Here is a 13,506-nt window from a genome sequence, read left to right as displayed (position 1 = left end):
TAAAATGTTGTTAAAAAACAGATGTTGTAAAAGACTGAAGGATAGTTGTGTAACAGCCAGCCAGCAACAATCGATGATGGTAGTTAACTGCTTCTCAATAGGGTGCAAACCAATAAGTGTCAGTTAAAATACGCACAATATTGAAGTCATTACTTAATTAACAACAGCTAGTTCTCGTTGATTGCGTATTGATGTAGTTAAGATTCTTTTAGCTTGATTATTTATAAAGTAAGTACCACGATAAGAAGCGGAATAGTAAGTATATGGATGCTCTGACAAAATGTGTATTCGAGAACAGATTGATAAAAATGTTGCATTTTGGTCTCTTTTTTTAATTAAAAAAACTACTTCTTATTGACAGGAATGCTTTTTTTTTAAATATTAGAAAGAGTAATAAAACAGAATTATAGCATTCTAGATCAAATTACTTATAATAATGAAATTGATACCCACATATAAGTGTTCTGCCTTAATTGAAAATGTTCTTTTTGCCTAAAATACCTTTCCTGAGCACCCGATATAATCCCAATGTTTTGGTTGGGTTCGTTTTGCTAAGTCTTTACTTTTCTGTGTTGTGTCTTGTATTCTACTATTTGTGTGTTTGTCTTTATCCTTTTTTAGCAATGGCATGGTCAATTTATTCCCGATCTATTAGTTAGACTGTTTCTCTGGTATATTTCGCCCCATTTCATCCCGCATATAAACCCACATGAAAACAAATGGTGAATTAAAAAAGGATAGTTCAAAGCAACCTATATATTTTAGGAAAGGTACAGCTTGTGTGAATCGAAATTTAAAACATAATTTCCTTGAAGAATACCAAATGAACGTCTTGTATGTATCCCATGGAATTGCTGTATGATTGAGGCAAATTCTTATTAACCTTTTAATTTAGTCGATCTGTTCAGTGAAATTTCGAACTGGAATCATTTTCCATTTTGACCATGTTAACATTAATTCTGAGAGAGATAAGAAAACAGTACTTGTTTCACCTTTCGTCATCTTTCATCATGTCTAATTGTCGGGATTTTCTTTTTGTTGCATCACGTACAAATTTTCGGTTTAATGTTATGACTGCGCATATATATATCGACCAGTATGCTTTGCATACATTGCACAGTCTGCATTAATCACATCATATCCATTGAAAGTAAAGTCAAAACATAGCTAACATTTCCAAAATATATCTGTAAACTATAACTGAAACAAAGAATTGAAACAATGTATAACGTTAAATACTAATAACATGCTTAGTAAGCTACAGGTATATCAACTTTACTGTGCCACATGTGGAACGGCATATGTCTACTCTCCCTGAGATTACCCCTAGTGTCGGCGGGGTTCGTGTTGCTTAATCTTTAGTTTTTTATGTTGTATTTTGTATACTGCTGTGTAGCATTTGGTGACAGTTTGTAAAAACGTTATAGATAATTTGTATATTAAATCAGAAATGGAGAGATAATGAATCGCTAGGGGTCAATTAATTTATTTATTATACCTGTTTAGTTAACGCATTATTGAACATGTTGTAAATATAACGGAATTCGATGAGAATGTAGTACAAAGTGAGAGGTTTAGCGCTATAACACAAGGTTTAATCCACCATTTTCTACATTTGAAAATGCCTATACCAAGACAGGAATATGACAGTTGTTGTCCTTTCGATTTTGGAGTGTTTTGTCATTTGATGTTGCCATGTGGTAGGAACTTTCCGACTTGATTTTACTCTAAGTTCAGTTTTGTTTTGTGAATTTACTTTTCAAAGGAGGTTTTGTACTGAGCTGACTTAAAACAAAAGTTTAAACCGTCCAGTACTAATTCCATTTCATCTCAATTGTTGCAATAAATTGCAAAACTTAACTTAATGTTTGTCTTTCTACTTTCCCAAAAGTGTTCAGCTGATAAATAACTTGTTATTACATAAAATTAAAGGTTGTGTGTTGCCCATTACGTATTATTTCAATTATCTCTTTATTGATTGCAAGTGCTTTTTATATCATAACTTTCAAAATACACGTATAAACAATGCAGTTACATGAAAAATAGTGTGAATGCGTGTGATCATGATGATAATACATTGGTTGCCACAATCTCATTCATACCAGAACTAGAAAATTTGCATAAGTTTATTTGGTATATCTTTTCATTCTTTTGGGGCTCTCTATGATCTAAAACTTCGTATTCTGTTTGGCATTTTCATTTTTAAATTCGAGCATCGCTGATGAATCTATTGTAGACGAAACGTGCATCTATCTTACAAAAGTACTTGTATCTTTGATGATATTTTGTGAGAAATGAAATAGAATTTGATCATATATGTAAGCCAATGATACAGTGATATTTATAGTCTTAAAATGAAGAACAATCTTGACATTTATTATCATCTACTTTAAGACGTTACTGATAGAATAGACATAGTAACAGATTTTTTAAGTACTTACAAGCTGTAATAATATACTTGATATTATAAATAGGTTAAGCTTGATCCCGGATGAAGTGTTCGATGGTGAAGGTAACGGCGCTGATAGCTGATCTTCTGGAGCCCCTTTCAAATAAAGAGTTCATCAATTTATAATTATTTATACAGTACAACTTCCTCTTAGTAAACATTTGAGAGTGTTTAAACATAAAAGCAAATAAATAAAGAGTGTTTGCCAAAGAAATGAAAGCTTCCTATAAAGGTATTTACTAGAACACACAAGCGATATCGCGGGTGATTGAATTAATAAAGGTTACAACGCCATGTTCTAGCCTGGGTGTTTAGTATTTGTTTGTCTCATCATATAAGAATACAATGCAAATACTAAAAATTCAGGATAAAACTACGGGATAGTTACTCAAATTCGGAGGCGGCCTTCGACACCTACCTTACTTTAAAATCAGGTTTAAACTACCATTTTCTTCGGGAAATGGCTGTACCAGGAATATAGGAATATGACAGTTATTATCCATTCATTTGATGTAATTGTGCATTTGATTTTGCCATTTGACTTTCGGTTTTGAATTTACTTGGAAGCCCACTTACTATTATATTCTTATGTTTACGATGTGAATTTGCACATTATTAGACAAGTGTTTGTGTCTGACTTGTTTTTTCACATGTTCTAGACGAGAGCTATCTAAAGCTTTACATATCGTTCATGTAGTTAGAACACGTATCTTTAGTTGATGTATACAACTAATACAAAGCCATAAGCAGGACGTAAAAAAGGCTGAAATTAAGAGAGGATTGTAAATGATCCTTAATACACGCAACAGTAGAAATAAGTATTACCATAGAGTGATTGTATTCCTTTGATGTCGTCCTGGTGAAGTTGCCAACCTTGGTCCATTCTTTTATAAAATGGCGCCATCAAAGCAGCAGTGTTCTGCGAATGACCAAGTCCTAATGCATGTCCAAATTCATGTGCAGCTACAACCTCAAGATCAGTTCCCGTTCCCGATCTAAAAGTCCAAGTTTCATCTTCATCAAAATGGGTGTCACCATCAGTTGGATAAAAAGCATGCGCTAAAACTCTTCCTGAAGTACATGTAAGTATTGGATCACGCATGGTCAGTCATTGACTTATGTGTTTGTGGATACGAAAAGAGAAGAAACAGTTATCGGAAAACAACAGGCCGAGAAAATTATTTTGTCTTATTTCTAATATTTTCTATTGGACTATTTTATTGTCATTTTTATAAATTATTGATGGATACAAAGATTAAATTATGTATTTATTAAGCTCGTTTAATCTACTAAAAACTGACCAATGATGTTTGAATGAAATAAAATAAAAGGCTAAATAAAGTACGGATCTGTGAAGAGCATGGTAAACCTAAATTTCCGGAAGGTTTTGCCAAATACATAACTTTAGTTGTGTTTTCCCGGGGTAGAAAATCCTTAATATTTCGAAAATTTTTAACATTAAGGAGGGATAAGATTTTAAATATATATGTACGTTCTTTTGATTTGACTTGAACAGTGAAAACTTCATTTTCTAATGAAGAACTATATGAATTTTTATAGCTGTTTATTTGATTATCAAATATTTTCTAAATCATCCGTATCAACACTTCGACCGTTCTCCAAATCAAAATCTGCAAATGATACGAACTAAAATGCCTTAGCTTTGACATGTATAAACTTTTGACGTTTTCGTCCGTGAGTGAAACAACAGTTATACATGTACTTTATGAACAGTGATGTTCAAAGTATTACCCATACTATACGCGCATGGTCAAAATATAAACATGGTCCTGAACATCTACAAATCAGTTATGTGTTATATATTGAAACTGCATTGAATACCTGGACCATCAAAAGCGTTATACATTCCGTCACCATGGTTACCCCTGGCAAATAGAATTTCTATATCTGGAAAGCTATCTGTGTTTTCAAATATCAATGGCGTCACATCGGACCATTTCTTTAACGCACTCTCGAAAGCTGATCTATAGAAACAAAACTGATTTTAATAAATAATATAATACCATACAAATTAATGCAAGTAGTTGTGTCGTATGGCAGAAGTGAATTTAAAAAAAAAGGAATATCTTTGCACACATACGGAAGAATGATTGAACGACTGTGTGTGTTAATAAGTTAAAACGACGTCGCACATTTTATGTATCCTTTTACCGATATCAAAAAGGGTAAACGTGATAACAGAAGTGGGGAGCTCATGACAATTGTTTTTGGAATGTTGTTGCTGACAAATATTTAAAATGAGAATGGAAATGGGGAATGTGTCAAAGACACATAAACCCGACCATAAAGCAGACAACAGCCGAAGGCCACCAATGGGTTGCAACTACCACATCCGGAGGCGTGCTTCAGCTGGCCCATAAACGAAAATGTACATAAGTTCAGTGATAATGGACGTCATACTAAACTCCGAAATATACATTGAACACAAGAAACTGAATTAAAAACCATACAAGACTTATAAAGGCAAGAGGCTCTCGACTTCGGACAGGCGCAAAAATAAAAATGTAAACCACAATTAGGAGATAACTGTATTGTATTTCAAGCTTCGACGTTGGAGCTTAAAATAAAATATTGGTATCTCCATTCTAATGAAAATCACAAAAAACTACATTAACTGATACATTTGAAATTTGTCATACGTCATCAATTGTGAATTACTGCCATGAAAATGTGTGACGATATCCAATCAAAATGAACGTTACAAACGATGGTGCATTATAATTTGACTTAATACTCCGATTACGTTTGTGTCGAGTTCGAAAGCTGATTGGTAAATCCTGTTAGCTTCCATGTTATCCTTCTTTTACTCCACTTATAACCTGAAAATAGTTTTTTTAAATATTGAATGTAACAAATATTAACTTTACTTTTATTTCTTATATTGTATGAATTTTTTTCATTGACATTGATTTTTTCGACCATGAACATTCGTTTAGACATATTATTAGTATTTAATTACGTTGCGAAGGTGTTTTTTACATATCGAAAATTCAAACAAAAACTGTTCATTATATGATAAGCAGCAATGTTTGTATACCAACATAAAATGATTCTTTATTAATAGTATTAATTCAATGTTTTCTTCAACCTCAGTACATTAGTTCAAATGTTGTTGCTGCCTGATAATTAAGTGTTGATAATTAATAAAATTATGATTATTGCGTGTCAGGATTCACAATGTCATGTTAGATATTTTGCGACGTCACAAACACGCGAAAGTGTAGAACAGAATGATAAACACACGGAAAAATAGTTGAATATAAAATATTTTGAAAAGAAGTAGGTTCAGCAAGACCCGTTTTGGGTCCCAAACTAGAGCAGTGTTTCAACATTGTTAAAATGTAAACTTTTAGTTATTTATTGGAATGTCGAATGCTTCTGCTGGATAAATAGGGGCTCTTTTTGACAATACGATGCACATATATCGGATACTATCATCATTTAGTCATGCTAAATTACTAAAATCTTTTTTACCATGATTGTTTTCGGCCACTTTCATTTTTGATGAAAACCATCTGAAAAGTGACATTTTTTTGCATATTTGATATATTTTTCATATTTAAGCTAGAATCGGAGCGTTTTTAATAAGTAAATCCTTTCTTCGTCGTTGACTTTGTTTTCATAAAAAGGATATTGCTTTGTCGTCGGGAAATATAAGTAGACACAATATGAACTGTCACATACACAGTTATACGAAATTTAACACTCGTTTACAAAATAAAAAATATAGAAAACAAGATATCACCACAAAAATAGCATAGTAATATGCTTATTTTGAGGATAATTTTATCAATGAAATCTATAGCTATGCGTTAAGCTTTAGTATCTTTCTATATCAATAAACTCCGTAAAAGAACAGGCGTCAATAGTCCCAGAGAAATAAAGAATAAAAGCATTTCCAAATATAAAAATAAAGAATAATATGTTTAAAACAACACGGATACTCACCTGGTGCATTAAACTGCAACGGTCTATCTCGAGAAGACTCGTTGAAGTCTGCCACTCCGCAACGAGGCTGTTTTATTTTTTCTATGGTTTCTTGGTCTAACTCTCCAGTGATATTCATTCCGTTAAATTGTTGAAATTTCCTATTCAAGAAAATAATAATAAAAGGAAGAAGATATTGACATAATAAAAAAAACACAAGTTTTTGTTATCTTTCATATTACATCGTTGTAACTTCTTTGTTTACTGTTCATTGATTGCCAATGCATAGAAGAGGTACCCTAAGAAGCGGCAAAACATATTTCTTATTGAGGTACCGGACGTCGGAAGAACATTAGTTAAGGAACAAAATAAGCTCAAAATATTGATATTTCATGGAGCTTCTTTTCGAAATATTTGATTTTAAAATATTGCAAGAAAAGGTTGACTCGGACTTTTACCATATATTTGCATAGGTGTTATTTGGGTTTCAAATCAAAAGAAAAGAAATCAAGAATCTGCTAAAATTTTGGCAAATGACCTTCTATGAGCTATTAAGTCTCACATGAAAAGATAAATGGGTGATATGGGTCAAAATATTTTAACAAGTTGTGTATAAAAAAACGAAACAAAGGAGTCCAAACATCTGACACAAATTCTAATACCTCCCCTAAGTACACCATTAATTTACTTGAAAATTAAATTCAAAGAACGCAACCAATAGCAGTCCCGACGTCACAGTTTGTAAATAAATCTAAAACTAGATGATTAATTCAAATATTCCAAACGCAAATTAAAAACAAAAAAATACTATGTCAAATATTTTCAAGGCTAATTTAAAAAATTAATAATAAACCTAATTGCTTCTTTCCTGTCGACAGCTTTGTTCACATGTCTTGTTCTTGTATTCATGTTTTTCATGTAACCAAACCGCATGAAAAATACCTATAAAACAAAATGTCACAAATATAAATATTGAATTTAGAATTTGGAATTCAGTCTTTCCAGTGCCAAAACTCTATAGTAAGTTTATGTAAAGAAGGTTTACGTCCCCCAAAATTGTGTATATATATATCTAGCAGTCCTAAGGATTTTACAAAATTGTTAAAACCTGTTTATGCAAAATTACGTAAAATGGGACACGTCAATGTGCCTTATATTGATGCCAGTTTGTTATTGGGTGATACATATCATGAGTGTTTGAAACAGTCACACCTTATAATCCCACCTTTTACTGTATCTGTAATATCGCTTACCGATTTATGAATTCAATGTTATATGATTATTATGGTTTTGAAAATTATTTGATTATATTATATAAAATGAAATAGGAATGGCTAAACAATTACTTACATCCGCGTTCTTAGCTTGGATAGATTCTCTGAATGAAAGTTCGTCCTGAAATGGTCTAATTGGAGCTGCTTGTGATATTTCTAATAACAAAAGAGCATTTACTATGAATATATGAAGTTTCATTTGAAAAAAAAAATATATTCAACTCTTCGGCAAAAATGTATGCTACTTCTGTTGTTTATTTACGTTCAATATGTAATATTTGTGTGTGTACAGGAGAATCTGTCTAATGCGTGGTTAAAGTACAACCGGTAGAGAAAACCACATAATAAACAGTAACAGGAAGACTCTTTCCTTAATGTTGTTAATAGAAAACTAACACTATTTGCTATGATATAATACGCGTATGTACATTGAATGTATGTATGCATAACATTGTTAACATCACCTTTTTGTATTGTTCATATATATCTTATTTAGAATTCATACACATGTTATCTTTTCCTATTAAAAGAAAAATCACCGCTTTTATTATATGTCACTTTCTTCTATCTTCCCTCCAATATATATTTCATAACTTGTAAGTTTTTGAAAGAAAAAAGAAACAACAACAAAGACATATCACTGAATTTCAATCGCTTATTTCGTGCAAAATCTCATACACACATTTAATTGACTGCATATAATAACAGTGTATATCATTCATTTTAGATACACAATCATTTATTTGGAGTTCACCACGCAAACGACCTTACTACCTTACAAATGTGTTATGATAAAATTAAACAAAGAACGTATAGTATGAATAAAGGCAACAGTAGTGTACCGCTGTTCATAACTCCTAAATCTATGTACAAAAACCAAATTGGGGTAACAAACTAAAACTAAAACTGAGGGAAACGCATTAAATATAAGAGGAGAACAACGACACAAAATTAAAATGTAACATACACGAAAAACGGCCTAAGCATGATTATACGTTTATAGTCTCCTGGCATCCAGTTCTGTTACAAGCGAATGACAATAATCGAATTGCTATTATACATGTAGTATAAAGTAATAAATAATTAACTCGTAGTTTAATGTGAGTTCTCATTGCAGTCCAAGTTTTGAGTCGTGTTGATTTCGTTAAAAAAATTTCGACTGTTTAGAAGTAAAAAATCTATAATTTAAAATACTGTGCTCGCTACGAAACATGATACAAATGTACGAATAGTGTTTACATTTGTATATATTTGACTTTGTTGTAAGTGCAGTGTATAATTAAAATGAAATCGCAGCGAAATAAGCGAATACATTGTTCGGAAGCGTGATTTTAGTAGAACATGCATTTACAATGTACGTCTACCCACAAACCGCATCTTTAACATGTTTAAAGTATATAATCAATAAACATATACATATACAACATGTAAACTAAAATAAATCCAACAGTATTAAAAAAAAATAATAGCCAAGAGTGAGATACAAAATTGTTGCCCGGAGAATACTTTGTTTCGTCTATGGAGCGTCTTAATACCATTTTGTTGTTATTCATTGAAATAGTTATTTGTTTTTATATATGTATAGGTTAAGATTATAACACAGGGTTGACTAATGTACCAAATTTAGTTTACATCTTGACCTATGATAGTTTGTTTGTTTCTTGCTTACACATTAATGTCAATGTAATGGTGGTCTGTGCTACTGTCCTACACGTGACAGATTTAGCTAGTTACACAACATGGTTTAACCCATCATATTATACTGAAGGAAATACATGTACCAAATAAGGAATCTGAGAGGTTTTTTTCGAACCATTTGATGTATTAAAGCTTTTAATTTTGCTATTTGAAAAAGGCGTTTCCATTTAAAATTCCTTTAGAGTTTGGTAATTTTATTATATTGTAATCATTAGAATTAAACAAAAGTGAAAAAAATTGTTGACAGTCTATATGAAAGTATGCGGTCGAAATGTAATAATTGTCTTTTAAATTCTCGTTTTAAGTTTCATCTGCATGAGTATTGACATTTTTCAGAAATTTAAAAATTTCACTGGCTGAGCAAAGGATATGGTCAATTGTCTCTCTCATATAAACCAATCAAAATCTGGCATTTTAATGTAAAGTATAATAAAAAATAATTATCTATGCATGATTTGAAAATGCTCTTCAAATTTTGCACGGTAGATAAATGCCCAAAAGTAACAAATCGATTGAGAGAAAACAAATCTGGGTTATAAACCAAAACGGAGGAACACAAAAACTATGAGGAAAACAACTTAATATGCAACAAAAGCAAACACCCACATAGATAGAAACGAACATTTTGATTGTAAGTGTCAAGAAAAAAAAGAACTCAATATATTCAAATAACTTAAAGCTAAGAAGTGTGACATATAAGATTGTTGTCACTAGAAAAAAAAACCCACGATACGATTTCACACCATGAATTTATGTATCCGTTAATTCGTATACATATAGGAAGGACTTTTCTTAATACAAGGTCATAAACTGTAATAGTGTCTTTTTTTTACGAATGAAGACAAAATTCTTTGACATATCCATGTACAAGGTCACAAACTAAAGTATTGCCTGTTGTCCGTTTGTGAAAATGTCGAGTAGGGAAACTATCGACTTTATTTATGAAGCACACGAACGGATAAAACCGTTCGTTCATAAAACACCTGTTAACACTAATTCAACATTTAACAATCTTATTGGAAAAGAAGCCTTTTTTAAGTGTAAAAATTTGCAGAAAACTGTATCTTCTAAAGTAAGGGGAGCATTAAATACGGTGAGTACATGCATGATAACTTGTATTTAATTCACTATCCTAATGCATCATATATAACACATGGGAATATATGTGTAAAGATAAAGCCCCCAAATAACATCTAGTCTACACAGAAATGCTGACTACTGGGCTTGTGATACCCTCGGGATTGTAAATAAACTCATCATAGATACCAGGTAAATTATTAACCTCTATTTTATCAGCAATCAAAGCCGGGCTTCAAAGTTATTGTGAAACTTTCTATTCTAGACTTGGCGTGTATCAGATGTTGAATCTAATGAATCCCAAAGATCTTTTGTACTTTTTAAGACTCTCTCAACTGCTAATAGTATTAAAAACATACAACTTTTCTACATTTACACAAGTATTCCCCATTTAAAACTAAAACACAATTCAAAGCCATGATATTGCTTTGTTTTATAAAACAGATCTTGTCTTATGGAGGGATACATTCTCCTTTGTAAAAATAACTCCGATTCAAGCAGAAAAGTCTCTGAAACTGAAATTATCAAAATGATTGATTTCTTGATTGACAACAGATTTGTTATGTTTGGAGGACATGTTTTTGAAAAAAATGATCGTCACTCCAATGGCAGCTTTATTTGTCCCTTTTCTTGCAGATTTGTTCCTTTAATCTAATGAGGCTGAATTCATACTGGGACTTTTTAAGAAAAAATAAAAAGAAGGTAACAGTATCCTTTAACTTTACTTTCCACTAAAGAAATAATGTTTTTCACTAAGTTGATCAAAAATTGGTAACTATGTTGAACGCATCTATCCAATCAAACTGTAGATAAAGAATACAAAAATACAGTTAAATAAACCTAATATCTTGACTTACATATGGAAATAGACAATAAGTTTCGGCTTAAAACAAAACTTAACGATAAAAAAGATGATTTCAGTTCTTTAATTGAGAAATACTATTTCTATGTAGCAACATTTCTGCCTGCATACAGAGTATATATCTCCCAATTGATACGATATTCCCGGGCTTTAATTTCCTATCATGATTACATTGATACATTGTAGAGGGTTGATGCTCCCAAGAAAGCTATTAAACCAAGAGTTCCAAATTGTGAAGTTGAAAGAATCCCTTTGTAAGTTTAAGGGACGCAATCACGAGTTTGTTGACTGTTATGGAATATCTGTTTCACAGATGATAACTGATAAGTTATTGTGTCGTTACAACAATCTCGTTCCAAATTCACGAAAACATGGTTTTTACTCTCAAGCAACGCGGCGGGTGTTTGATGTTGAGCCAGATCTCCTTATTTTTCTGGAGCAGCTGTAAATCACACCCAGTTTTGATAGGGTTGCTTATTTTTTTATTTTGTAGTTTGTGTTGTATTATTTGTCTGTCTTTTTAATTTTGAAGCCTGGACTTTGTCAGGTTATTTGTTTAATTATAAGTTTGACTGTCTCTCTGGTGTCTCTTTGATAAAAGGTACATGCGTGCGATGCGATGATAGTAATATAAAAACCACAGGGAACGATAATGACAATTGTTTCGTCAGTAGGAACACATATCCCTTTGACATGTTTAAAACATTCATTCAATAGCAAAAGCCGTCTATCGACAAATGATCAAGCAACCATTCTAGTTTGGAAACTCGAGGATATCATATCACTAATAAGGATTTATTTTATATACAGGCTTTTCTGGAATTTAAGAATAAAAAGTTATTATAAGTCATCTCCATTTTAAATTTTGAAACATAAAAAGTGTTTTCGATTTTTTTTAGTGATACACAAATTTTTCAAATGTCCTTTTTTATTTTGTTCAAGCAGATAAAATAAATTAAATGATTTGGTTTTATTTGGATATATGACCACACATGATGTGTTGCATCTCATGACTTCAATCATGTATCAAAGTTGTGTTGCTTATTCAATGTACACAACTAATCGGTATAAGTTTCATTTATCATTGAAGGCTATACGGTTGCTTATAATTGAGTAGATTAACTTCATTTGAACTTAGATGGGTGGTTCAGCTTGTCTATTCGGCACTTATATCACATCTCTTTACTTTCAGATCTTTTATATAAAAGTATGACTTATCTGTTGGTTATCATCTTCATTAGTATGAAGTCATATGTATGGTCTGAGAAAAATGTTTTGTAAACAGTCTTACAACAAAAATTACAGACCCCTTTATATCAACTTGACAAAAAAAATATTTACTGTTATGCTTCTGAACTTATTGTTAAAATTTATCATAAGGCATTAATATAAAATTGTATTTCAGATATTGAAGCTCAAAAGAGTAATCCTAATCTAAAAGGAGTTGTAAGTATTGATAATTCGCCGTTTCAGAATCTAATGCATTCTTGTAAATATTTCCGAAAGCGTTCACCAAAACGTTGTGATTGGTCTAACGTGATAAACAATAGAAATTCGACCAATGATATAACGTTATTTTCATGTTGATGTACTAATAATGAGATTATCAATAGTCCTCTAGATTCTGAAAAGGCGATTTGTTTTCATTGAATGTGTATGGATTATAAAAAACAACAAGGCTGTTTGGAATAATCAATAAAATATACGTAACAAAGAAAACAAACAACTGATTATTTGTTTAATAGTACCACGATTATAATTTAGTACACCAGACGCGCGTTTCGTCTACATAACCCTCATCAGTGACGCTCATATCAAAATAATTATAAAGCCAAACGAGTACAAATGTGAAGTGCATTGAGGATCCAAAATTCCAAAAAAAATTGTGCCAAATACGGCTAAGGCAATCTATTCTTGGGACAAGAAAATCCTTAGTTTTTCCCAAAAAATCAAAGTTATGATTTCAACTTCTTTCCATAGAACGTGATGTTAGAAAAAATGTCCTATTAATACAAAAAGACTTCAAAGTCAACTTAAACATTGGTGTCATTAATGCACGAGAGCGTTTAACAAAAACGGAATGATAAATGTCTCAAATGCGTGAGAGCGTTTAACAAAAACGGAATCAACACACCGACCGAAGAAATTTATACCAGTGAGTGTTAAGTTTTCATTCGGAAAAGTCAGTATATATATAA

At 31.5% G+C, this 13,506-nt stretch overlaps 1 protein-coding gene across 1 annotated transcript; it reads right to left on the bottom strand.

Moving 5' to 3' along the window:
• Positions 1–7,974, bottom strand: LOC134699272 (72 kDa type IV collagenase-like). Its single transcript, XM_063560880.1, has 8 exons — positions 7,748–7,974; positions 7,251–7,339; positions 6,419–6,558; positions 5,214–5,289; positions 4,292–4,434; positions 3,275–3,520; positions 2,442–2,545; positions 1–1,200 (listed from the first exon to the last, which is right to left on the bottom strand). The coding sequence occupies exons 1-8, from the start codon at positions 7,868–7,870 to the stop codon at positions 1,195–1,197; spliced, it is 927 nt and encodes a 308-aa protein (XP_063416950.1). The 5' UTR covers positions 7,871–7,974; the 3' UTR covers positions 1–1,194.
• Between the last annotated feature and the right edge of the window lie 5,532 nt (positions 7,975–13,506).

This window comes from Mytilus trossulus, unplaced genomic scaffold, assembly GCF_036588685.1.
Source record: "Mytilus trossulus isolate FHL-02 unplaced genomic scaffold, PNRI_Mtr1.1.1.hap1 h1tg000050l__unscaffolded, whole genome shotgun sequence".
In the NCBI taxonomy this organism is placed as follows: domain Eukaryota; kingdom Metazoa; phylum Mollusca; class Bivalvia; order Mytilida; family Mytilidae; genus Mytilus; species Mytilus trossulus.
This window is presented reverse-complemented; position numbering and strand designations above follow the sequence as displayed.